Source organism: Lates calcarifer, linkage group LG15 (assembly GCF_001640805.2).
Source record: "Lates calcarifer isolate ASB-BC8 linkage group LG15, TLL_Latcal_v3, whole genome shotgun sequence".
NCBI classification, from domain to species: domain Eukaryota; kingdom Metazoa; phylum Chordata; class Actinopteri; family Centropomidae; genus Lates; species Lates calcarifer.
Window position 1 is genome coordinate 21477948 of NC_066847.1, and position 22688 is coordinate 21500635.

Here is a 22688-nt window from a genome sequence, read left to right on the forward strand (position 1 = left end):
GGAAACTGTCCACCAGAATATTTTGGGTGAAGTTTTTGTTTTCATTTCACCCTCAAATTATTAAATACCTCTTAACTGATTTCCCTCAGGGTTTTGGATAGGAAGTGTTCTTATATTATAATACAGTGTCTGAATTACACAATGTCAGCTTTTATACTAAGCTTGTAATTGTTTAGAGTCTATGGGAGGTATGACACAAAGAAACCTACAAATAAAACTATATTTATCAAACTATTGAGGCCTGTTGAATCTTTTGTATCAGTTGTACCTTGTCAGATAAACCCATTCATTTCAACCGTATGTCCATTTATGTTACTTTTAGCTATTTCAATTGTGTATTCTTTAAAACCATTTCAACCATTTTGCTAACCCTCACCTTTAACAAGTTTAGCCACCAATTACTTCCAGCTATTTTACCATTTATCCATTACTTGTTGCTAATGATATTCAACCATTCATCCAATACTTACTTATTCATTTTGGCTAATTTGCCATCCATTAGGTTAAGGTATTTAACTGTTTGTCCATGAGTTTTCGGTATACATTTATACGTTTTAGCTAGCATTTTAGCTAGCATTCAGCCACCACTTTAAGCTGTTTCAACTTCTCCATTTGCTTTCAAACAACTTTTTAAGGTACCTCTGAAATGTGTTCAGGTGTACCAGCTGACTTAATATGTGGATATTCTGTAATTTGTTATTCAAATTATGATTTTGTTTTTCCAAATTAATTGAGCTACTCCACAGTCACGTACCTCCAAACAACTGATGCTGCACTTAATTTGCAGATTTAGTCCTGTTGCAGCAAATCAGCACTGGCTTATCAAAGTTATTTATTAAATGAATAAAACTCTTACAAAAACACAGAGGCATACCTTTAGGAAATATATACACAAAACCATACATGGCTGGTGAAAAAAGTCTAACCTTCTGAGGACACCTACAGTGTAACTACTACACTGTAGATGTCCATAGTTCTCATAGATTTTATTTAGACTTGAAAAGCTGATGAAATAAATACTAAATGGACACGAGGATTGATATTAACAGTGTCTTTGGATTATTATTTTTTCTATCTCTAATATAAGAAATTAAGTTGAAAGAAATAGAACTGCATATTTTGAATGTAAGGGGAATAGATTCATTTCTATTCCTTTTCTTCTGGCTTCACAGTTCATAAATGATCTCACTTTAAGCCATGACTTATCAAAACAAATCAATATTCAAGATATTTACAGTCATAGAGGATTATTACTAGGAAGAGCTAAGAAAGGTGTTTTTATATCTATGCTTCATTTTCACATCTCTGATGAGATTTGAAACATCAGTGGTGCATAATATATCCTCAGTGGAAATAAATACCAAGGCTACTTAGTGGCTGCAGCAGAAGAAGAAGAAAAAACAGAACAGGGCAACGATTTTTAAAAATAGCCTGGTGAGTAGTTCCTACCTACACAATAGTTAAAAGTGTTCTTATAAAGAAAATAATGACTGCAAGCATCATCAGGGTTGATTAAAAGGATTCAACCCTGAATTTCTACTGAAGAAATCTGATCACTTGGCCATGTAAACTCTTAGTTGGGTTTTCTTAAGCGTGCACATGTACACGGAAATGAGCCCAAATAGGGAAAATCACGTCATATTGGAAAACAGTGTTGTTGGAAGAAACCATCTCCTTTTGGCAAAAATCTACAGCAATACCAAAGCGGTTGCTGAAGTTGTGATTCATAAAAGGAGGCTTGCCAGACTAGCAGCATGATGATCTAAGCCGTCCGTGTTTGTTTACAATAGCACGCGGAGGGAACATGTTCTTTAGATGGAGCGGGGAAAAAATCTGATTACTGTCCAAATAACATGTAAACAGTGGTTTTTGAAAAATCACACTCACGCAGCACGTTATTCTGTTTCCTGCAACTTGCAAATGTACTTATGGAAGCATACGTGGAGGTAACTGTAGGTCTAATCCAATCTGCCCAGGATTCCACAGTGTCCATTAATAAAGCCACTGAGGCTTCACAAGAACATTACATATTCTATATTCAGTCGGTTCATTTCACCTTGTTACTGGTGATTTGCTCTGTAGCAATAACCGACACATCAAAGGAGATTCTTTCATGCAGTTGGATCCATGTAAAATCAAATGGGGACATAAACTGGGGTAGAATAAGAATATTCTTTGTTTTCGTAGTGAAAAAACTGAATTATAAGTGTCCGACAAAGCAACAAGAACCATCAGTGGCAGTCTCCAACAGTGACAGATGTTGATATCAGAGTGCCTCCCTTGTCATTTCAATCAAAGTTCTTCACTCGAGTCTGTGAGTGTGACGCGTTTGGCTGAAAAGCTGTCAGACCACAGAAACACCCTGCGTGGGGCAGTTAAGAGCCGTAACAACATCAAGCCTCTCGATGCGGGCCAGTGCAGAGCACAGCAGTCCCAGAGTGGAGCCTTCTTTCTGGGCCCAGTTAGAGAGGAGCGTGTGGGCGGGGGCCTCTCCGTGCCCAAACAGGTCTAGCTGTTCAGGCTCATAACCCAGTGCTGCGCCCAGCTGCCTCCACCCCCGGCTCCCTCCCTCCTGCAGGAGGCGCTCCACCTCTTCCTGTCTGTGGGGGGGTAGGTTGATGTACAGACGGGTGTCCTGCTTGCTGTCTCTCTTAGTACCTGTGGAAATGCAAACAAAATTAGCTCATCGTTTTGCTTTATCAACCAAAGACTAACTGTTCAGGATCTTAATAATAATAAAAATCAATAATAAAATAATTATTTTATCAACAGCAACAGAAAGGTCTCATGATAGATCTTTCCTTTTAGAAATACCAAGATGAACATTTTCTGGGCACAAAACCAGAATGTTTCCTCATCATTATTCTTGTGGGAAACTGGAACTTAAAGATGCCCCGTGGAGTTTTCTCATAAACAAACAAATTTATGTTCACATCCGTTGTTTCTTGCTAAAAACCCACTGTGTCTCTCCTTAAGGAATAACAAATGTGTTGAATGCATTTCCCTCCTCATAAATAATCTACAAAGCCAACTTCTTAAGTATTCTGAAACCTGCATTGTTTACATTCAGGTTTGCCAGCTAGAAGTCTAAGTTTGTGTGTTACTGCCATAAATAAGTCAAACTGGCATCAGGAAATCTGTCCTCGTGATCTGAGAAGCAAAATGGCGATCCACTCACAACAACACTGCTCCTAGTATCGCTACTAGTGGTCAAATACTTAACAGAGTGCCTTTAAAAGAAAGTGGAGCACAACAGTGTTCTGTCTGGGAAATAAATTAATTTTCCTTTTTCCAATACAGTCTAATCTTTTCTAATACAATCCCTGAAGTCATTTGAAGTTGTATAAACAAGGCCTTTAAAATTGTTTCTGAAAGGCTGGTATTAGTTTAAATTATGGATTAACTTTGATCTTCTTCTCTGTCTTTTCTTCATAATCTAAACAGCTGGTAATGCGGGTATGTAAGTGCATCTCAGCACATTGAGTTAATAAAGGCTTAGATGTTAGATGCCTTAGTAACCTTGTTAAAATATCTTCTGAAGCCCTAGAAATCTTAATTTAGTTAAATTTCAAAGAGTCTGCGTGTACCACACCTTTGCTGGGCTGGTTGTCCTGTAGGCTGTGAGAGTCCAGAAAAACTCCGCTGTCACTTTGGAGTTTTTCTCCTTCTGGAGACGATCCCAGCTCAGCCGCACGGGCCTTAGAGAGAGCCTTCTTCTGTTTACACGATCTCCAGCTGAGAAGAGCGCAGGAAAACAATGTCAGCTAAATTACACACACTGAGCTATTTGTCATCCCAGGGCCAATCTTATAATCATTATTACATCCATTTAAGGACTAGGACCAAACTCTAGTGAGGACTCACCATTTATAAGCCACATAAAGAAGCAGACCCAGCACCACGGCAGCCAGAACGGACACGTAAGCCAGAATGTTGTTGCTGCCACCCTCATCCTGCGGGGGAAGCTTGGATGTTCCAGGGGCAGGACTTGTGTTCCCTTCCTGTACCACCTCCTCTCCACCTGAAAGGCGAGGCCTATCAGACTTAGGGGGAGATAGAATGTGCAGCTTCTTATCTATTAAGATAGAGAGAGAGAGAGACGTGTCAAGTACAGCATCACTGCATGCACACATATGTACATCAGAAACACATTTGGCCTGCATACATTAGGGCCAGAAATAATTCCGCAGAGGCCTGTGCACCCGATGTAATGATAGCCTCAGCCATCCCGCTCCCCTGGGGTTTTGAAACCTTTCATTGCCCCTGTTTCCAGGCCTCGTCTTCCCTCCTGTGGTCTGCCTATTTTAGGATCAAACGCTACAAGGTACTACTCTGACCTCTCAGGGGTCACAGGGTCATGACACATGTACCCAGAGTGTGTACAGATGACCTTACTCCTGGAGAGTGAGTGTAGCCATTTGCGAGCAAGCAGACTAGTTGCTGGGGTCAACACCCTCCTTTGGCCTTCAGGTTCCTGGGGTCATTTAACCTAAAGACCTTTCAAGCTCACACCAATTGGACTACAGCACTTAAGTTGGCTGCTTTTTTCACTACTCGTGTTTCCAGGCTCAGTGTTACAGAGTGTTCACATGAGGTGTGGATGCAGGTGTTGACCACATGTCCTTGTGTTCTCGCAGACACTCCCCCTCCCTTGAGCTCATTCTTTTATCTTTTTATCTTTCGCTATTACTGCCTTCCCCTGTGTTAGATCTTTAAAGGCTGGTGCTATTCTATATTTTTCTTATTGTCAGCTAATCCCATTAAAAGACCAAGCAGTCACTTTTTAAAAAGTAATGTCTTAAAACAGCCAGGCGCTGTAGTTTTATAGTTAAATAGTATATTTGCTGGTGACTATTTTCGGCTGTGGGTTTACAGCAGCTGGTCAATGTACATAGGATGATGCTGTCACCCAAAACAACAATGGCTGGTGGCTCATTCATGTGTTTTTGATCAGGTCTGTGGCACAAAGACATACTATATGTATACTATATCAAGCTTTGGCTACACAGAGAAAACTTGTTAGTGGCATCAATTCATTGTTGGCTGTCATCTTCTCACCAGATTTGTTGACAATAAGACAAATAAACAATATCACCATACTTATCCTTTAATGATCCTTTAATTCAATTAAAGTGTATTTTTCTCACTCCAGTTCTCCTTCACAACTCACCCATGCAGAGCGTGTCAGAGTCGGGCATACAGGCTCGGATCTCCACCTCGCTGTCAGAGCACTGGGTGCAGTTCTGGCAGGGTTTGGTGCTATCGTGCTCCTCAGAAAATGTTCCCGGGCCACAGCGTTGGCACACTGTGTTTCCCTGAAGGCCACACTCTCGGAAGACTCCCTCACCGCGGTTGCATTTGGAGCAATGCAAGCACACCTCGATTAAAAAGAAGAAGCCCTTCTTGCACTCACACTGCGTGTCTTGATTGGCCGTACAGGAGGCCACCATGGGGACCCTGGGTGGGCACTTGCTGCAGGGAAGGCAAGGCTTGAGACCTTCAGATGAGGAAAATGTTCCTGGGGGACACAAAATCAGCGTCAGTCTAAATGAGCTGTTTCTCTCACAAATATCAGTGGCGATACTGAGATGTAGTGCCAACTGAACTCTTCCAGCTTCTTGGACTGATGACAGAGATAATGAAACGGCAGGTGAAACATATTCTATATTGGTGCAGTAACATTAGACTATAATTGCTTACCCGGCGGGCACGGTGCACACTTGGTATCCTCTTTCCCACATTGTGCCACCACTCCGAAGCCAGTGGGACACAGACTACAACACTGCCCTGATTCAGTGAACTGGTTACTGGCACAGGCATCTCCAAGGGTAACCTGCGGTAAATAGATGACACAGTGAGAAAAAAAAACACCACCTCTGTATTTTTTTGTTTTATTTTAAATCGCGAAACAAATACCCTTCTCTATTTTAGGCCTTTTTGGACCCATATCTGGATGATTCATATCAACTTTTCAGGCAGTACCAAAGACAACAAGAGAGCAAGTTTTCCTTTGTCCAGGGAGTTTTCAGCCTCACGCCACATGTGGGAAGGAAGTCGCACACATCCCACTCCTGTGCAATTAAAGAAGCACGTAACTGGGTGAACTGAAAATGGCCCCTTTTTTTATCTTTCTATCTGCCTCGGTTTTCGCCCTTAAAGTGCTCAGAGTCCTTATCTGCAAGTGGGTAATGGAGAGCCCAGCTTGAGTTATGACATGAGGGATAGATCAGACATTCCTAACGGCTTGTGCAGCAGGGTTGGTGCCTGACAGGAGTGGCTGGCTTTAATCAGATGGCTTTAGACCAGTGGAAAGTGGAGAGAATAAGACAAAAAAAAAAGAAGGAGTTAAGGAAAACACTCAGAAAAGGAGGAAGGAAGAAATAAAAAGAGCTTCCTCCCTCCCACTCATTCCAAATCAGTGCGAATGAAAATGTGTAAATGCGTGTGTGAATGCAGTGGTGTGTATGTGTGTTTATTTCTTGACAACAGAAAAGCAGGCAGAGGTATATAAAGGAGACGGTTCCAGCCCCAGGCGAGGGTGTCAGTTAACCAAGGCTGCCCAGCATGCGAGTGTCTGTTTGGGTGAGAGGGGGCCTTTGAAGTCACCAAGCCCTGCAGGTGTGTCTATGAAGGTCAGTATTTCACTAACTCCCCCCTTCTTCAGGCTCTGAACAACGGCATCTTAAACATGCACACATTTAAGGGAGATTGGCCCATTCTGCCTGAGGGCTGACAAGAGCAAACAGATGTCTAACAACTAACCTCCTGCAAAGGGGAAAAGTAACAACTAAACAACCCACTGATGTCTCTCTTTGTCTCTGAAGTCTGCCAAGAAACACACAGGCAGCATGTGTGAACCTGTAGAGCCTCCAACAAAAAGCCCACCACACACACACAAAGCCCGCAAACACACACACACACACACACACACACACAGTGCCATGCCACCAGTCGCAAAACACTGAAATGTTCCATGCTGATACTACAGAAGAAACAACTTTGAAACGGGCCTTGCCTCGTTCCAAAAACAACATCCAGTTTTACTGCGACGCTCGCAGAGGAGCCTGATGATATCTGAACACCAGCCACAGAACCCAGATCAGAGGTATTAGTGTGCTGAGGTGGTAAGATCCAGCAGGCAGGAACCAGTGGGATGTTTGGAGTTGGCAGACTGTGACCAAGCCTGGACCGTAATAACTTGGAGCAGGAAGGCATTCTGGTAACTCTGACTGGTCCTCTCCAATGCAACAGATGGGGGCCCCTACGCTAACACTAGCTAACCTTTGAGCCCTCAATCTATACTCCGATAAATATTTGGTGACAGTGGCTCTGCTTTATTTTTACCTGCAGCTTGGATTTCTGTCATTTTTACAGGGCCTGGTGTGAGCCTGGGCTGGTGTAGCTCTGTAAGCCTGCCTGGAGGGCCAACTCAGCTTAGAGCAGGAACTGCAAAAGGTTTGGCTTTTTACCCGCTGCCCAGCGTACAATGAAATATTTAGTCCATGCCCCACTGGAGACGAGAGGGAACAGTGATCTACTCAGTAGAGGAATGACTGACTTATTATCTACTGTATACACTGAAGTAGCACTATATATGGTTGCCACTTAATGTTAAGTGTTTCAGTGTGGTAGATAATTTAATATCCAGTTACCAGTCATTATGCTTAATACTGTGATGAATTAATTCAATCTAAATAATTAGAAAAAGTGAGGAATAACCCTTTTTTTACTTCATACAAAAAGATACAGTATTAATGCCATTTACAAAAAACATGTATATATAATTTTAAGATAGGTGGCTAAAAATGTGTCTATGCATGTGTGTGTTTTCACATTTTTGCAGCTGCAGCAGGTAAAAATGAAAGTGCTGACCTTGCACTAATTGTTTTTCACTTTTTGTGATATCAGGGGTCAAAATCAACAAATGTGAATGTGTTGATTTCACGTCAATAACCAGTTTTACATTTGTTTAGTCGCAAATTGATCACCGTGAAAATTTTACCTTCTTACTACATTTGATGTTCTTACAAATGTCATACTTTGGGTTTATGTCCATTTTTTTCAAGCAGAGGAGCATAGCTGTGCTACCAAACATCATCCAGTTGTATCTGTCACCTTGGAAGCGTTAAAATCTGAAGGGAGGTGAGGCTGCAGTTGCTTTTTCCATTTAGGTAAGAAGCTGCAATCTGAAGGGATTCCCCAGTGAGAACAGACAGACCACCGAGGAGCACTGCTTTCAATGGGGCTCTCAACTCCACGGCTGCCGGAGTCACTCAGTCAACGCGGATCTCCCACATGCACGCACACACTCACACGCGCACACACACTTAATTTCAGCCTTCTCTGCGCCTGAAACATTTTCTCTGCCTCTCTGAAGTGAGAGCGCATTTGAAGCGCCTATAGGCTGGAGTTTCCGCAGTTAATCTAATCTGCGTGAAAATAAACACACAAAAGGATGCTCTCTCCTTCTCCATCTCTCCCTGTGAAGACACTGAGCCGTGAGCTTTCACACTACTGCTGTGACAGCATGAGGCAGGGGTCATCCAGCGAAAAAACAGCCTGGGCTGAGGGAAAGTTGTCTAAGCTGCACATCCCAACTGCATCATTGTCATTAGTATACAGGGGAGGATAAGAGACACATTAAAGGACATGTGTTTCTCTTTTTTTTTCTCCAAGTCTCACCAACAAGTTCAGAAATGGTTCAAATTTCAAAATAACCCTAAAGTTTGCCCCCCCTCCCAGCTTAATTGCTCTATGGAAATTCAAATGACTGTGGTAACAAACTATACCACCCCCCTCTAACTCACTCACACACATATACACCACAAACTGGGAGAAAATGATGATAATTGCTTTGCTCCGGATATCCAGACCCCAGCAACACTGCAAGCTAGGCCGCTTTCTCACCAGGAAATGTCGTAAGTAACTAATGTGGCAACATGTACAGTAAACTACAGGGAGAATGAGCCTTAGAGAAAAATTTAAGAGCAGAAAATCATGAAGAGTGTGCTCACAATCTGTAAGATAGAGTCAACCTCAGCACTAAGTCATCCAGTGAGTAATGAGAGAACCCTTTGACAACACAAAAGATATCCATGGAGTGGGGCTGAAGTCAGAAATACATTTAAGTGACTGTTTACAAAGCAGATGAGAAACATCATCTTAGATTTCACAAAGCAGTCCTGTTGATATTACACCCTTAGAATGGTAGAGATACACATCTTTTTAAGAGCTGAAGTTTTATCTAAATACTTTGATCTAACAAAAGTGCTTTGACTCTGACGAGCGTGTCCAGACAGGACTACAAGCCCCATGGGCTTTTTGAGGTAGATGAGTGTCAAATTATTGTCTGCAACCATGAAGGCCGGGGCTTTCTTTTTTACTGATCCCAGCTTAATGATACGCTATCAAACACCAGTGAAACTATAATCTCACCATAAAATACAACATTCATCACAGGGTTGGTGCATAATCTGTGTAAATCGCGTGCTCCTGTGTTTTGTCCTTGTCTGATGTTCCAAGTTGTTTGGCTCATTTTACCCGCTGCTGCATTTGGTGATGGGAGTGAAAATATGTCATGTGAGTGGAAAAATGAAAACTGACTTCCCAGTTTGAGTTGTATACCCAAGACAAAATTATCTCCACCGTATTTCCTGGATGTTTTCTCTGACCATGGAGGTCTACAACAGCCTGTGTAGATATATAATAGGTTAGGCCACAGTCCAGGATGTGTCCATGGGAAACAAAAAGCAGCACCATAACAAAATAAGGAATAATTTGATTTCACTCTTGATTAGACATCAGAGACTTTAAAAGAAAGACCCGATGAGATTTCATCAGATGTGTCATCTCTCTCTTTCCACTGTTTTTGAAAACTACAGATTGACAACAAAACATATTCACCAGCAAGGGTCGTGTGACACAACCGTAATCAAATATGGCTCTGTGGTGTAAACCATATTTCCTTTGGGAACAATGGTGTAAAATTGAATTCACTGAATCAAGTTTACAAAGGCTGCTATTGTGGTGTTGTGATGATATGGGATTATAAAAGCTTCTGAGTTATGAAAATATGCGGCATTGTTTCTACTCAAACAGTAATTAACTGTTGCTTACTTTTAACAGGAGCAGGAGTGCGCAGATGACAAACAGTCTCATGTCTTCAGCTTTCAAAATCCTCGTTCCCTTGGAGCGGACAGATCGATGCTTCTCAGAATCTCTGACAGAACTTCTTCTCAGTCTGCAGCCTTCAAGAACCGCACAAAACCGGCATAGTCACTTTCCTTGGTCTTAATCTGACCTAAGAGCGCCGACTTCTCATAAAACGTCTTAGTTAAGCAGACAGGAGAGTTCGGTCACGGTCCGGTAAGCAGATGGGGTTTTTTTACGCATGAAAAAGCGGGTTTAAAGCGCAGGCTGTGTAATCCGTAGATTCTTCCCAGTTACGGCGCGGTAGACGCGCTTGCTTCTTTCAGTGCATTCCCCTGCTGATACCGCGAAACTTTAACACAAAGTTTCTTCTGTTTCAGTGCGCACAGGATGCACGGGGATCCTTCCTCTCCCGCAACTTCGTCGCAGATGAGGCGGAGGGGGGAAGAGAGAAAAAGCTCCTGCAAGCTCTCCTGGGCTTTTTCTCCTCCCATCTACTCAGCTTTCAAAGGAGACTCGTGATTGGCTGCGTCCTTACGACGCGGCGCCGGGAACAACAATGTAATGTAAGGCAAAAGAACTTTAATCAAGTTTCACACTGTTAGTGCGTGTGTGGGGTGATATTAATCCACATGTCGTCATCTATCTGCTTTATTTGATATGTTTTATTAAACACGAGGTGATGTTGCAGGAATGTCAGATTGGATAAGAGTCTTAGATAAAAACAACGTTTTGTACATATTAAAACATTATTAAACAGTACCATATTGAGACCTAAAAAGTTCCGTGTTTGTTAAATAAATATGAGATGAACCATCATATAAATAAATAGGCTGTGGACAAAATATCAGTGGTGAGAAGTTAACCACAAGTAGGTTACATTCACTTAAGTACTGCACACAAGAACACATCTGTGGAACAACCACTTTATACTTGTGCTCCACAACAATTCAGAGACAAATATTACACTCAGTCTTCACCTCATTACATTTATTTTTAAGCGGTGATGGCCAGTTTCTTAATTAAATAAGACTTCACGTGCAAATCATATTATAAGCTTCTAAAATATGCTGCAGTGTTATAGATTAAACAACCCTACTATAACATAGGTTAGTATAATAATCACAGAGGCCATTTCCTACATTAAGAAGAAGGCTACTTTTGCTTTTGAAATTTAATGTAAATTTAATGTCATGTTCTTCGACTTTATATGGACTTTTACTGGTTGTGGAGTATTTTCTCACTCTGGTATTGCTGCTTTTATTTAAAAACCTGAATTCTCTCCACACCACTGCAAAATATACAAAACATTAAATAGTGATATAATCCAATGAATTCACAAAATTCAGCCTGAAATATTATTTCATACTGCTTCTTTTCATTATTTCTTATTTATCTAACACTTTAGGTCATAGTACTGTAGCATAATGTTTACTGGCAGTGGTGTACCTGTACTTAACTTATAATACATTTTGGAGGCCAATAAATCAACAGCCAAATTCTGATGCATTTTCAGAGATTAAACATAACAGCAGTGTACCAAGAAGTTTAAATTAGCCCCAATTTTACCACCTGCATTATTAAAGAGCTATGTACCTGAATGCATCAGCAATTATTACATATTAATTTATATATTCTGAATTGGGCCATTATGCAAAATAGTACTTTTACTTTTTCACTTTAAATGTAATTTTGTTACATTTATACTTATGCAAATAAAAATTTGAATGCAGTGTTCTTATACTGTGGTATTGTTCCTTGACTTAGATAAAAGATATGAGTTGTTCTCCCACCACTGATTGCTGGGACCTCAAGCTGTCCTGTTGGAGGACTTGCAAGCTCACATGTATTATAAGGAATTGGAATAATTCTGTAATTATTATTCTAATTCACTAAAAATTATCCCAGTGACAAAATATGTAAAACAGCTTTTCCAATCATGAGTTGCACTCTCAACTACATTACTGTACATTCCCACAACATTTCCTTTAATGAACAGTGAAAAAAAAAAAAAAAAACCAATAACATATGCAGATCCTGGGATAAAACCTTATTAAATGGAGATCTGTGACATGATACCATTTTACAACCCTGCAGGGATACTCACATAGAGCTGTGATCAGTTGTTATCAGAGACAAAAGAGAGCATGTGAATCAAACAAGATGCTCTTCAGAAGAAGTGCATGTTTGATCTCAGCAATTCAAAAGATTAGAAAACCAACGCAGGCTAAATTACACACCTTGTAAATGCTAGTGAATGCATCACAGGGGGGCCTGGAGACTTCAGAGGCAAACAAATGGAGAGATCTCTCAGACACAATACTACTTGCACTTCAAAGCCTGCCAAGGGATGAGAGGAGACAGAAAGGATGTTCCTGCTCTGATAAAACTTCAAGCCATATTTCAGTCACACAGAGATCTCTTTTTCTCACAGTCTTACACACAGAGGAAAAGTCCTCTTAATCTGAATTATGTGGGTTTATGCTCACTTAAAAATGAGTATGCAAGGCTGAAGTGTCACCCACACCACAAAAACCGGTAATTGTTGCATAATCCTGAGTCATGAAAGTATCATTTTATGAAGTTGAAAAAATGTGGCTTTGTGGTAAAATGATTTTATTTTTTTATTCTATGTCATTTTAGTGTTTAGTTTTATCATTTATTCAATGTTCGCTTCATTGCACTGCAAATTCTCCATTTTACCAAGTAGTTTATTTGTTATTGAGTCTTAAAATGATTTGATTCATCCTCTTTTCAATGCAAACCAACTTTTTTTTGGATTCAAATGTTATTTTTATTATTCTAAGGAAAATCTGCCTTACTCCATCTTGTTGTTGATGCACTGAAACTCACATCTAGAACATTCTTAAAGTAAGCTGATTTTTATTGGAAACAGGTACTAATAATCTTATCGCGCTGGTGCTTTTTTTTTTTCCTTTTTAAGAAAAAAGCTTGCAGGACTCAGAAACAAACAAAAACTGCTCAGTAAAATTAAGATTTTTACAGTGCATTTGAGCAAAAATCAAATAAATAAACACAGTCTTATCAGAAGTCAAACAAACAAACAGTTCCCGTCACCTCTTTATTTCTTACTTGTCTACATCATCTCGCTGTAGAGGCACAGACTCTTTATCTGAGGGCTGAGTTCCTCTGTGGTCATACATGGGTGGGAACGATAAGGCAGCTATGAATAAAAAAAAGAAAAAAAACACATGATCTTGTCATCCACAGGCCGAGGAGAAATGGTGCATGGGAGAGGGTGGAGGGCCGAGGTTGTTGACTGACGCCCGTTTGAGGGTTGTTGCGGTTCTTGGCAGGAACAACCTCAACAACACCAAAATTGCAGCACTTCACGACATGCATCCCCTCAGCCTGCCCTCGGGTCTGGAGGGGTCGGAGGGAGATACTTGCCAATAACCAGGAGCAAGGTGTCAACCCCTCCCTCCATTGTGAGTGGGACCACATCAGAGCGACTGCATCCTTCTTCACCCTCCTACTCCACTTCCCTTATTCACTATTCTGCGGTCTGTATTTGACTGGGGGTTCTACAGGTCGGTTTTTATCACCCCACCTCACCCCTCCCCAACCGATGAATTGTACCCCCGGAGGTGTTTATGGGCAGGCTGACAGGATGTTCGGCCCACCAGGAGATCAAAGTCTCCTCTTCAAGTAAATGTGCTGTTGCTCACTGTGACCTTTTCAACTCTAAATAGGGTTAACATCACAGATGCATGCAAAGGCTGGGATTACAGTGGAGGAGCTGGATGATCTTCACTGTGGCAGCGGATCGGTTTCCTTCCTGCTGTGGTTCACACACAAGAATCATAGCTCATTTTTCAGTAATGGGCAATCATCCTCAGGATATGGGCTGACGGTGCACGGAAAATAGGATTCCTGAACAGAAGTGTGCAGTCACAATTATTTATCATATTAAGGCCAGTTTAAGAAAGAGCAACTTCAGATACAAACTGATGAAGTGGTGAGGAGAGAGAACAGACAAACAACCACAACTTCCACTGCCATGTTTAAGTTACAAGGAACAGAGGCGGTTTGATTTTTAAAAAGTGTATTCTCAACATCTTCCAAGAACAATACAAATGCCAAATAATAGTGGTTAAAGAGAAATGGATCGAGTCCAAATTCAAGGCAGTGCTGGCCTTTACCTAAGGCTTTTATAGGATCACTTTGAATCGAAATCCGGACATTTGAACAACAAACAATATCAAATACAATATATACAGCATGACTTTAACCTACTTTTTGATAGAGGACTGTTGACTGTAAAGACCCAATTCTGACCTCACTTGATGAAATCAAAGGCTCCGAGTGTTACTGCATAGTTAAGTGAAATATTACATTCATAACATTTAGGGCAAAACAGAGCAGTGTTGTATATTTTGATATCAGTATGCCTCAACTGAATTATCAAATGTGTATTTAAACAGCTGCTTATGCAAAAAAAAATCCTTTACGTCCATTGACTGTCTCAGTTGCACAGACTTTATAAGACAGTATCTCATCTTTAAGTTGTATGATTTGATTAAAATGTGATTTTGGAGAGCCTGAATGTGTTTATGAGAAAAGGAAATGAACTGATAATTTAACTACATTTCAAATATAGTCTCTTTTCTCCTTGCTTACACTTTATTCTGAGCATCACTTACAAAGACTAGGTAATTTGTATGTGTGCACCATGTTATGGGTTATTGCATTCTCCCACATAGTTTCCTTTGTCTCTCTCCCGTCATGACACTGCATAACAACTACTTTGTTCCAACCACAGTAAAAAGAAGCTGGCAGGAAGTGAATTCCTCTGAAGCTCACTCACAGACTCTCTTGCTCATGTGTTTTCGTCAGTCGTCCTTGTCTTCAGATGTTTTTCAGACGCTCCAGAAACGGCACACTACCAGTACGGGCAAGTTATGTGTGTCCAGCCAACAGTTTACCGAGTTCATTAACAACATCTTATCCACGTCTGAGTCATAGTAGAGTAGTCAGGTCGACGGAGATAAAAATCTGACACATAGTGATCTATATAAGATAGATGATTGGAGTTCAGTGTTTATACATGGCTCGAGATACAAGCTAAAAAAAAAAGAGGCACTTTTCAGGTCAAATAAAACAGGGATATAGCCGTATGATGGACAGAATTACAGAAGCATTTGTAAAGGCCTTCACTCCTGCTCTCTTCTTGAGTTTCACTGCATCCAAGCTCCACAATCAAGATAAAAAGGAGAATATATTTCACATACTTGACCATTAAAGCAGCTATTGCTTTAATTGTAACAGTTTTACATTTCCTAAAACCTAGGGAACTCAGACTTATACACTGTGGTGCACCTCTGGTGCAAGGATCAGCAAATCTTGATTTTAACAACTAAAAAATGATAACACAGCATAGGTTCACTAGTGATCAGTTGTCCCCCACTGTGTCTTTCTTTACAAAGCAAACCCTCTTGTGGTATTCACCAGTATTGCAATATGGAAATCTCGAGCAATGTCTGCAGTGGTTTTTCAAGCTTTCAGGAGTTTTAAGAAGGTGCCATCGCCAAACAATGGGTTTGGGACATTCAGCAGCACAGAGATCGTAGCTGTGCCTCTGACAATAAAGGAACCAGGAACGTGGAGCCCTGGGAGTTCACAGCGTTACTCTACTCTGTGTCTGTGGCTGAATATGCATCAGTCATTCCCCTGAAATATAACTCAGTGTATATTGGGTCTGACAATAGTTCACAGCCGCAAAATGCCGAGTTCTTTGCCATCCACAAAACAAGGCCACTCTTTGGAATGATGCTGATTAAAAACAGTAAACAACTGTAAATGAAATACGCGATAACATATCAAATCATTTAAGAATTTAAAAAAGTGCTCAGTGTATAGTTGCTCTCTCAGAGAGATCAGTGGCTGAGGACGATAGTTTCCCAGCTTGTAAAAGAAGAAAGGCCTTAGTAAGTCTGGTGAGCGCTGATGGTATCTGTAACCTACAGAGTCCTCGGCTCAGAGCTCCTGCACCATTGCTCATCTCATTTCCCAGCATTCTCAGTGGGATTGTACTCGGTTTCACCTGACGACACCTGAGAGATGCGGCGTGTGGAGCCCCACAGGCGACGGGAAAATTGTCCTGAGCGAACCTGAGATGAGGAGGGGGAACATGTAAATCTTCACTTCAGGGCTAAAGCAGAGATGTTAGACTAAAGACACTCAATTATCATCTGAAAAACCTGGCGCTTTCAACCAGTGCTTAGCATATGATTACCCCCAGCCTCCCCACCCTCCTCACACACTCACAAATACAAACATACACCACCCTGCTCCTGCATCTGCATCACTTCATGTCCTGGTTCTCACCTCCTCTGGCTTCCCTGCCCCCACCACAATCAACTTCCCATCCTCTAGTCCCACTAAGATGTGGCTGTATTCTTTAGTGACCGACACGCTCCTCACAGGAACCTTCAAGGCCAGTGGTGTTACCAGAGCTTCCAGACTGTCAAACAAAGAGGAGTTAGAGTTGAAGTTTTGCTTAACAGTTATAACGTTTTCTAGAAATGCTGCAAATTGGCATCATTATAATAAACTTCAAACTATGTCCTCAGTTTCTTTACCTGTATAAATCTTGTATGTGGAGGCTGCCCTGCATGGTGCCCAGGATGACGTATTCAGACACCAGGTGGAGAGCAGTCACCTGCTCCTCCATGGTGAAGGAGGACAGCAGACAGCCGTTTACTGAGTAAACATGAATGGAGTACTTGCCCTGTAGGGACAAGTAGAATTTAGATATTGGCATAGGCAGGCTGAGAAACTTGCTTGAGCATAAATGCTTATGAATTGTACTGTATCCACATACCTTCCTGTTAGAGCACTCCTCCGGGGATGTCTGTACCACAATGTGGCCTTCCATGCCCACCTGGAGCTCAGAGATTTGGGCAGGCACACAGCTATTACCAGGAGGTCTAAGCGTTCGCAGGAACTGGCCTCGTCGGACAGTGTGCACTATTACAGTCCCATCCTAACGCACAGTAAATAGAGAGTGAGGGTTATTTTGTCAGTGTCACACTGCAAACCAGTGTTGTTAAACCAAAGCCACATGATAAGAATCAAAGTAAATAAAATAAAAGCTCATATAAACACAGCTAAGAATGACAGACTTGTATGTTCTCTGTATGTATTTTAATGCCAGTTAGGATGAAAAGCTCAAGCTGTGGTTTACCCTGGGTTTATTTTGTTGCATTACGCTCCTCAGGTACAACTGCTGGCTATAAGATGGCAACATCTGTCCCCTTATACCCATAAAGTTTGTGTTTTGAGGTTATTTCTTGTAGCTGGCACAGATTATGTTCTCACTCTTAAAGAGCCAATTCACATTTTGCTTGGAGAACAACAACATTTTCAGAGATCTTATGGTTATTTAGGTTGAAGAGCATTTTTCACACCTGCACAATCATACAGAACTGAATAAGTGAGCACAGAGATTTAAAAAAGACCTGACATGGTATTCAATATTCAAATTTATATGCATGTTCATACAGTGTAACACCTCTGACCTTTGACCCTGAGACAGCCATGTCCAGTTCAGTGCTGATGGCCACACAGGTGACCTCCTGGTCATGTCCACAGAGAATCTGCACCGGCCGAGGAGACAGGCCGCTGGAGAAGCCACCCTGAAGGACAAAAAAGGAGGATGCACATGTGAAGCAATAACTGTGAAGACAGCTACGCTTGCAAGTGACTTGCTGTAGACAGGGATATATGAAGTTGTTTACCTGCTGTAGGACCTGCCACACTATACAGGATGTGTCCCTTGAACCAGAGATGAGGTAGATGCCACAGAGATCCAGAGCCAAACATGTAACAACATCTTTGCAGAGCACACAAAAATACAAATAAATATGCAAAACTGGACCAAAGCTTGAAGATTATAATGTGAGCATACGACAATAAGAGCTCACCGATGTGCCGGCAGATCCTGCCCACCAGCTTGCCCTTGCCCAGTTGGGTGACGCGGAGACTGCAGTCCCAGTGTCCTCCGCTGAACAGCAGACGTCCGTCGTTGGACACCACCAGCACCTGAGCACTGATGTCCACCCCGGGGGAGAAAGGTCCGCTCAGGAAACGCTGTGTTCTGCACCACAAAAGTGTGTGTGTGTGTGGGGGGGGGGGGGGGGGTTGGAGAGGATCAAAGCGAGTCAGAAACAAGAAGTGAGAGTGAGCTGCAGCCTAAACACAGAGATTTATAATAGACGCATTAAACTGTCACGACGTCTGCAAATTACAACCTACGTGAAGCTCTTCAGCGTTCAAATGCTTCCTATCCTGATTTATTTTCTGCTTATGTGATCCATGCTCAAGATGGGTATAAAATAAGATTAAAGCAAATTTCAATTAATTAAACAGGCTTTGAAGCTTCACAGACAAAGAGGGATGGCCAGACAGATGTTATGCTTCCATCCAACTGTCAGGAAGATTTTATGCATCTTTTGAAATGCTGTAAAACATAAGGTGGGTTTTTACTCACTGGGCTGAAGATTTAATATTTTGCAGAAAGTAGATTCAAGATGTCCAAACTCATGCTTTGTTCCTATGCTTTTGATTATGTGATATTTTAATGTTAAATGACATTTAACTCACTTGGGATTAGTCATTGTGGGGTCCTTAGTGAAGGTGAAATAATTGGCAATGTTTTTGTCATATGGCAGCCAGCTGTGTGTTCCTATGAGCCCGTTTGAACTCACAGTCACCTGGAGAGACATAACATGAAAATTAAAAACCTCGACTATTTAAAATGAATGTCTTGTTGCTGTCATGATTGTGTTTAGTTTTATATTTCACCCATCTGAAAGCACCCATACCAGTATGTCTGAGCCCTGGATGATGAAGGAACGATTCTGGTTCTTTGGTACCACTGCCTGGACCAGAGGGAGGCCGTCACTCACCACCTGAGGCACACACACACACACACACACACACACACACACACACACACACACAGGTTTATGCATGCATGTAAATACATACATACATATAACACAATATGAGTTATTGTTCATTATTTAAAAGCATTTAGACCCTACCTCCACAAACGGCCGGAGCTTTTTGAGGTGCTCAAAGATGTTAGGGGGCATAGTGTCCAGGCGGGCCAGCCGCCTAGCTGCGTTCTCAGCCGACATACGAGGAGGATGAGGCTCCTGGGTGGAGACAGGAACATGATATGAAACTGCTGTTTGCCTCTTGAACCGAACATCCCAGAATTTTGTTGATAATGGAATTAGACTGGGAGTGGTACCTTAAGGAGCTGACATGGTGTCTGTCCAAAGTTGCTGATGATGCCTTCCAGGGCTTTGCGCTCATTCTCGTTGGCAATCGCATCCAGATCTACTGCGCCTGCAGAGAGGCCAGACGGCAAGGTGGAATGAGTTTCTGCAGGACACAAAGAGCTGAAGAAAAGTTTGGAGGATATTTACTCTTGCCTTACCTTCGTAGGTGCAGTAGTAGAAGACGTTGAGTGCGTTCACTGCCTCTTCACCTCTCTGCTTGTAACCGAAGATCAAGTCAATCCACTCATGGAGGTGATTGGACACATGCTCGCATTCCTGGGGTCAAATACACAAGATGCTGTCATTTCAAACATTTGCATGATTGGCAGCCAGTGTGAGTTTTAAGACCATTTGTGTAGACTCACCAGGGCTTTCCTGTGTTGCCGGATGAAGTCTTCTCTTGACGTGGCCCAGCGAGGCAGCAAGACATCTGTCACTGGGTCCTGGGATATCTGCAAATGTCCCAGGTCGAATCCTACAGCATGCATGAGACAGAGATGACATTAGCTTCTTTATGTCAACAATATATCAAGTCCGATTTATTTGCTTTAAAACTCAATTTGACCACGAGTGTAGTGCTACTTACCGTTCATGTTCTGCAGGAATTCTGGGAAGTAGAAGAACTCTGGGATGAGTTCTTTGACGTCAGCCGGGCTCTCCATGCGAGCCTGCCAGGCAGCTGCTACTGAATGGAACTGTCTGTCTGCACAGTCAAACCTAAACAATGACAAGATAAGAATAGAAGAATACCAATATGAGACCAGGGAACAGCAGAAAATACTATACAATATCACGCACTGGTCCGAGCTCCCACCTGCCACTCTGCAGCTGGATATGCAGGGTGGTGAACGGCTCCATACGGATCATGTAGTGCATGACTCCTGCTGCATTTGAGTAGTGTGTGCCATAGTGGAATTTGTCAATGGTGCCTGTCGGATCCTCAAAGCTCTCATACCTAGAGACAGATAGAAAAAAAATGCTGAAAACTATACTGTACATTCTTGACATTGTGCAAAGCATGGGGTTTGCCGTTTTACAGAAGTGACAGCTGGCTGCTGATTGGCTGCTTACTTTTCTCTGACATTCTGTGCATGGCGTGGGTTGACCACACCTATGGGTTTAGACAGGTCCCTGAAAACTGACGGGTCCTCCAGATCCAGAGCAGGAGACGTGTAGTCACACAAGACCCAGGGGAACTGTAGACAACAAAACACAGCTGCAACATGATGCCTCCTCACACTGTAATTGCATAATCTTTTGCAATAAAGGGATCATAAATAGAGGCAGTAAATGGTGTCAGGGGAGATGTGTTTACCACAGGATACTGAGACAGGTCATTGTAAGTGCGACCGGCGATGGTGTTCAGTTGCATCAAATACTCAAAGTTGGAGATTTCCCTGTTTACCCATTTCTGTTCAACACATAAACATCAGATTGGTCAAATACAATAAGCACATTTAAGATGTGATAACTTTCATAGAGAGGACTTCATTAAATAAATAAACACCTGTGTAAGCCCAGATGCCTTCAGTAGCTCTTGGGGGGAGCGGGAGCCGAAGTAAAACAGGTTGGGAGGCCGGAGCCCCAGGATCCTCGAGTATACTTTGTTTCGTACCTGAAAGGACAAACGTTCAGTTTATTTAACAAACACTTAATATTTAATTCCAATTAAAGATAAAAAAGGAGTTAAATTTGAACTGAGCGTCACCTTCTTCCTGAAGTTGATGAAGTAGTGAGCCTGATCTATGAAGAATAGCTCCAGTGCAGATCGTCGCAGGTTGTAGCGCCTCAGATGGACTTCTCTGAGCTGAGACAGAGGCCTCTTGAAATCAAACCCGATTCCTGAAGGCAAAGATATGACTCATTTTTTACCAGAACCCTTTGAAGAGCAGTGGGGTGGGGTGGGGGTGGGGGGGTCGAAGAAGGGCAAGGCATAATGTTCGTGATCGCATATATTTCTCACCCTCCTCTGTCTCTTCTTTCTCGCTGCTGCCGTCGTAGAAGTAAAGATGGTGAGTGGTAACCTCCAGGCGACCCGGGACAACCGCCACGATGGTGATGAGCTCACAGTCTTCAGACAGAACCAATTTTTCTTTCTGGCTCTCGTCTTCTCCCTCCACCCTGACAGCGTAAGATAATGGTGAACCTTTACATTTTCCTGTGCTTCATTTACAAATATCAGGACTTTTCAAATATTTTAATGCCTGTTTGGTGAAATTTAGTGTTTCAAAACTGGTATGCCTGGAACAAATGTTCTGCAAACTGGAGACTCACTTATTATCCAAAAAGACGAGGTCCTCTTCTCCTAGCTGATCGTCCTCCATGTCACTAACTTTTGCTTCCTTAGCGACAGCTAGCGGGAGAGGTTCAGAACTACGAGGGCTATCAGCGCCTGAAAAATCACACAGAGACACAACACATCTTCAGAGCACTGTTTTACTTAAGACGACAAAAAAGAGCAGTCTGCGACATACCCATGTTGTCCCTCAGGGCACTGGCCTCACTGTGAGGATCGTAGTTGTAGTTGGGCACAAGTTTGAGACGCATCTTTGAATAGGTCTCTGCATTGGACAATTTCCATTTCACCTGTGGTTGAATTCTATCAAAAACAGGGCAAAGGAAAAATTACAACTGAGCACATTCAGGGCAAGAATGAGCAACAATAGGACCACACGTGAAAATGTTTGTATTCTATCTTTTTAATACAACTTGGGCCACTGGCAGTAAACAGTTTCCTCTCTGATTAATTTACATGCAAATGGTTTTAAGAAATAATTGACTGAAAGCTAGATGACATCATACCTGTTGGCCCATGCTCCTCTCTCACTGGTCAGAAGCCTTCGCAGAGCTTTCCAGTGCTGCCACACCACCCCCTGCTGGCTGGAGCTCTGCTTCTGCCCACTGAGGTACCTGTTGTTCTCACTTCTGACTCGTTTCAGGTAGGGGTCCACAATCACTTCCTGTTTTCACAGAGAAAAACATTTAGAAATGTCAAATCAGTAACCTGAAAGATTGGAACTTCATCTTAGTATGCACAAAGCTTGAAAGTTCTCCTCACCTGAAACTTTGATTTGCTGTCAGATCTGTCTTTGTCCCGTTTAAAGGCCGTGCTCATCAGGTCGTCGAAGCAGGAGTTCCAGAAATTGGACATGATGTCGTGGCTCCTCCCGAACGTGTCTAGTTTATACTGCTCCATGGTGGGCTTAACCTGGAGCGAGATTTTGGGAG

General features: G+C 42.1%; 2 protein-coding genes across 2 annotated transcripts in view; both read right to left on the bottom strand.

Annotated features, from left to right (window-relative positions):
* Window positions 1–815: 815 nt before the first annotated feature.
* Window positions 816–10636, bottom strand: nradd (neurotrophin receptor associated death domain). The gene is made up of 6 exons (XM_018689255.2): window positions 10117–10636; window positions 5701–5833; window positions 5171–5518; window positions 3865–4075; window positions 3593–3735; window positions 816–2658 (listed from the first exon to the last, which is right to left on the bottom strand). The coding sequence occupies exons 1-6, from the start codon at window positions 10156–10158 to the stop codon at window positions 2345–2347; spliced, it is 1191 nt and encodes a 396-aa protein (XP_018544771.1). The 5' UTR covers window positions 10159–10636; the 3' UTR covers window positions 816–2344.
* A 3562-nt stretch (window positions 10637–14198) lies between these two features.
* The window catches only part of nbeal2 (neurobeachin-like 2), a 34771-nt gene continuing 26281 nt past the window's right edge, over window positions 14199–22688 (bottom strand). Inside the window, exons 32-55 of the mRNA XM_018689244.2 lie at window positions 22519–22668; window positions 22263–22420; window positions 21935–22059; window positions 21735–21852; window positions 21424–21581; window positions 21169–21302; window positions 20968–21075; window positions 20776–20871; window positions 20532–20656; window positions 20275–20415; window positions 20047–20177; window positions 19826–19935; window positions 19619–19736; window positions 19430–19527; window positions 19218–19331; window positions 18996–19082; window positions 18775–18884; window positions 18096–18268; window positions 17910–18004; window positions 17691–17807; window positions 16994–17155; window positions 16752–16900; window positions 16498–16633; window positions 14199–16280 (exon numbers count right to left, since the gene is read on the bottom strand). Of these exons, the coding sequence (XP_018544760.1) occupies window positions 16173–16280; window positions 16498–16633; window positions 16752–16900; window positions 16994–17155; window positions 17691–17807; window positions 17910–18004; window positions 18096–18268; window positions 18775–18884; window positions 18996–19082; window positions 19218–19331; window positions 19430–19527; window positions 19619–19736; window positions 19826–19935; window positions 20047–20177; window positions 20275–20415; window positions 20532–20656; window positions 20776–20871; window positions 20968–21075; window positions 21169–21302; window positions 21424–21581; window positions 21735–21852; window positions 21935–22059; window positions 22263–22420; window positions 22519–22668 (3021 nt within the window). The 3' untranslated portion in view covers window positions 14199–16172. The remainder of the gene's footprint in view (window positions 16281–16497; window positions 16634–16751; window positions 16901–16993; window positions 17156–17690; window positions 17808–17909; window positions 18005–18095; window positions 18269–18774; window positions 18885–18995; window positions 19083–19217; window positions 19332–19429; window positions 19528–19618; window positions 19737–19825; window positions 19936–20046; window positions 20178–20274; window positions 20416–20531; window positions 20657–20775; window positions 20872–20967; window positions 21076–21168; window positions 21303–21423; window positions 21582–21734; window positions 21853–21934; window positions 22060–22262; window positions 22421–22518; window positions 22669–22688) is intronic.

Bases quoted from the DNA above. Each gene is read 5' to 3' on its own strand.
- nradd (XM_018689255.2), bottom strand. From the start codon at position 10,158: ATGAGACTGTTTGTCATCTGCGCACTCCTGCTCCTGTTAAAA. The intron at 5,519-5,700 runs GTAAGCAATTAT...TGTGTCCCCCAG, and splicing joins GTGTGCACCGTGCCCGCCGG to GAACATTTTCCTCATCTGAA. The intron at 3,736-3,864 runs GTGAGTCCTCAC...CGCTCTTCTCAG, and splicing joins CTTTATGTGGCTTATAAATG to CTGGAGATCGTGTAAACAGA.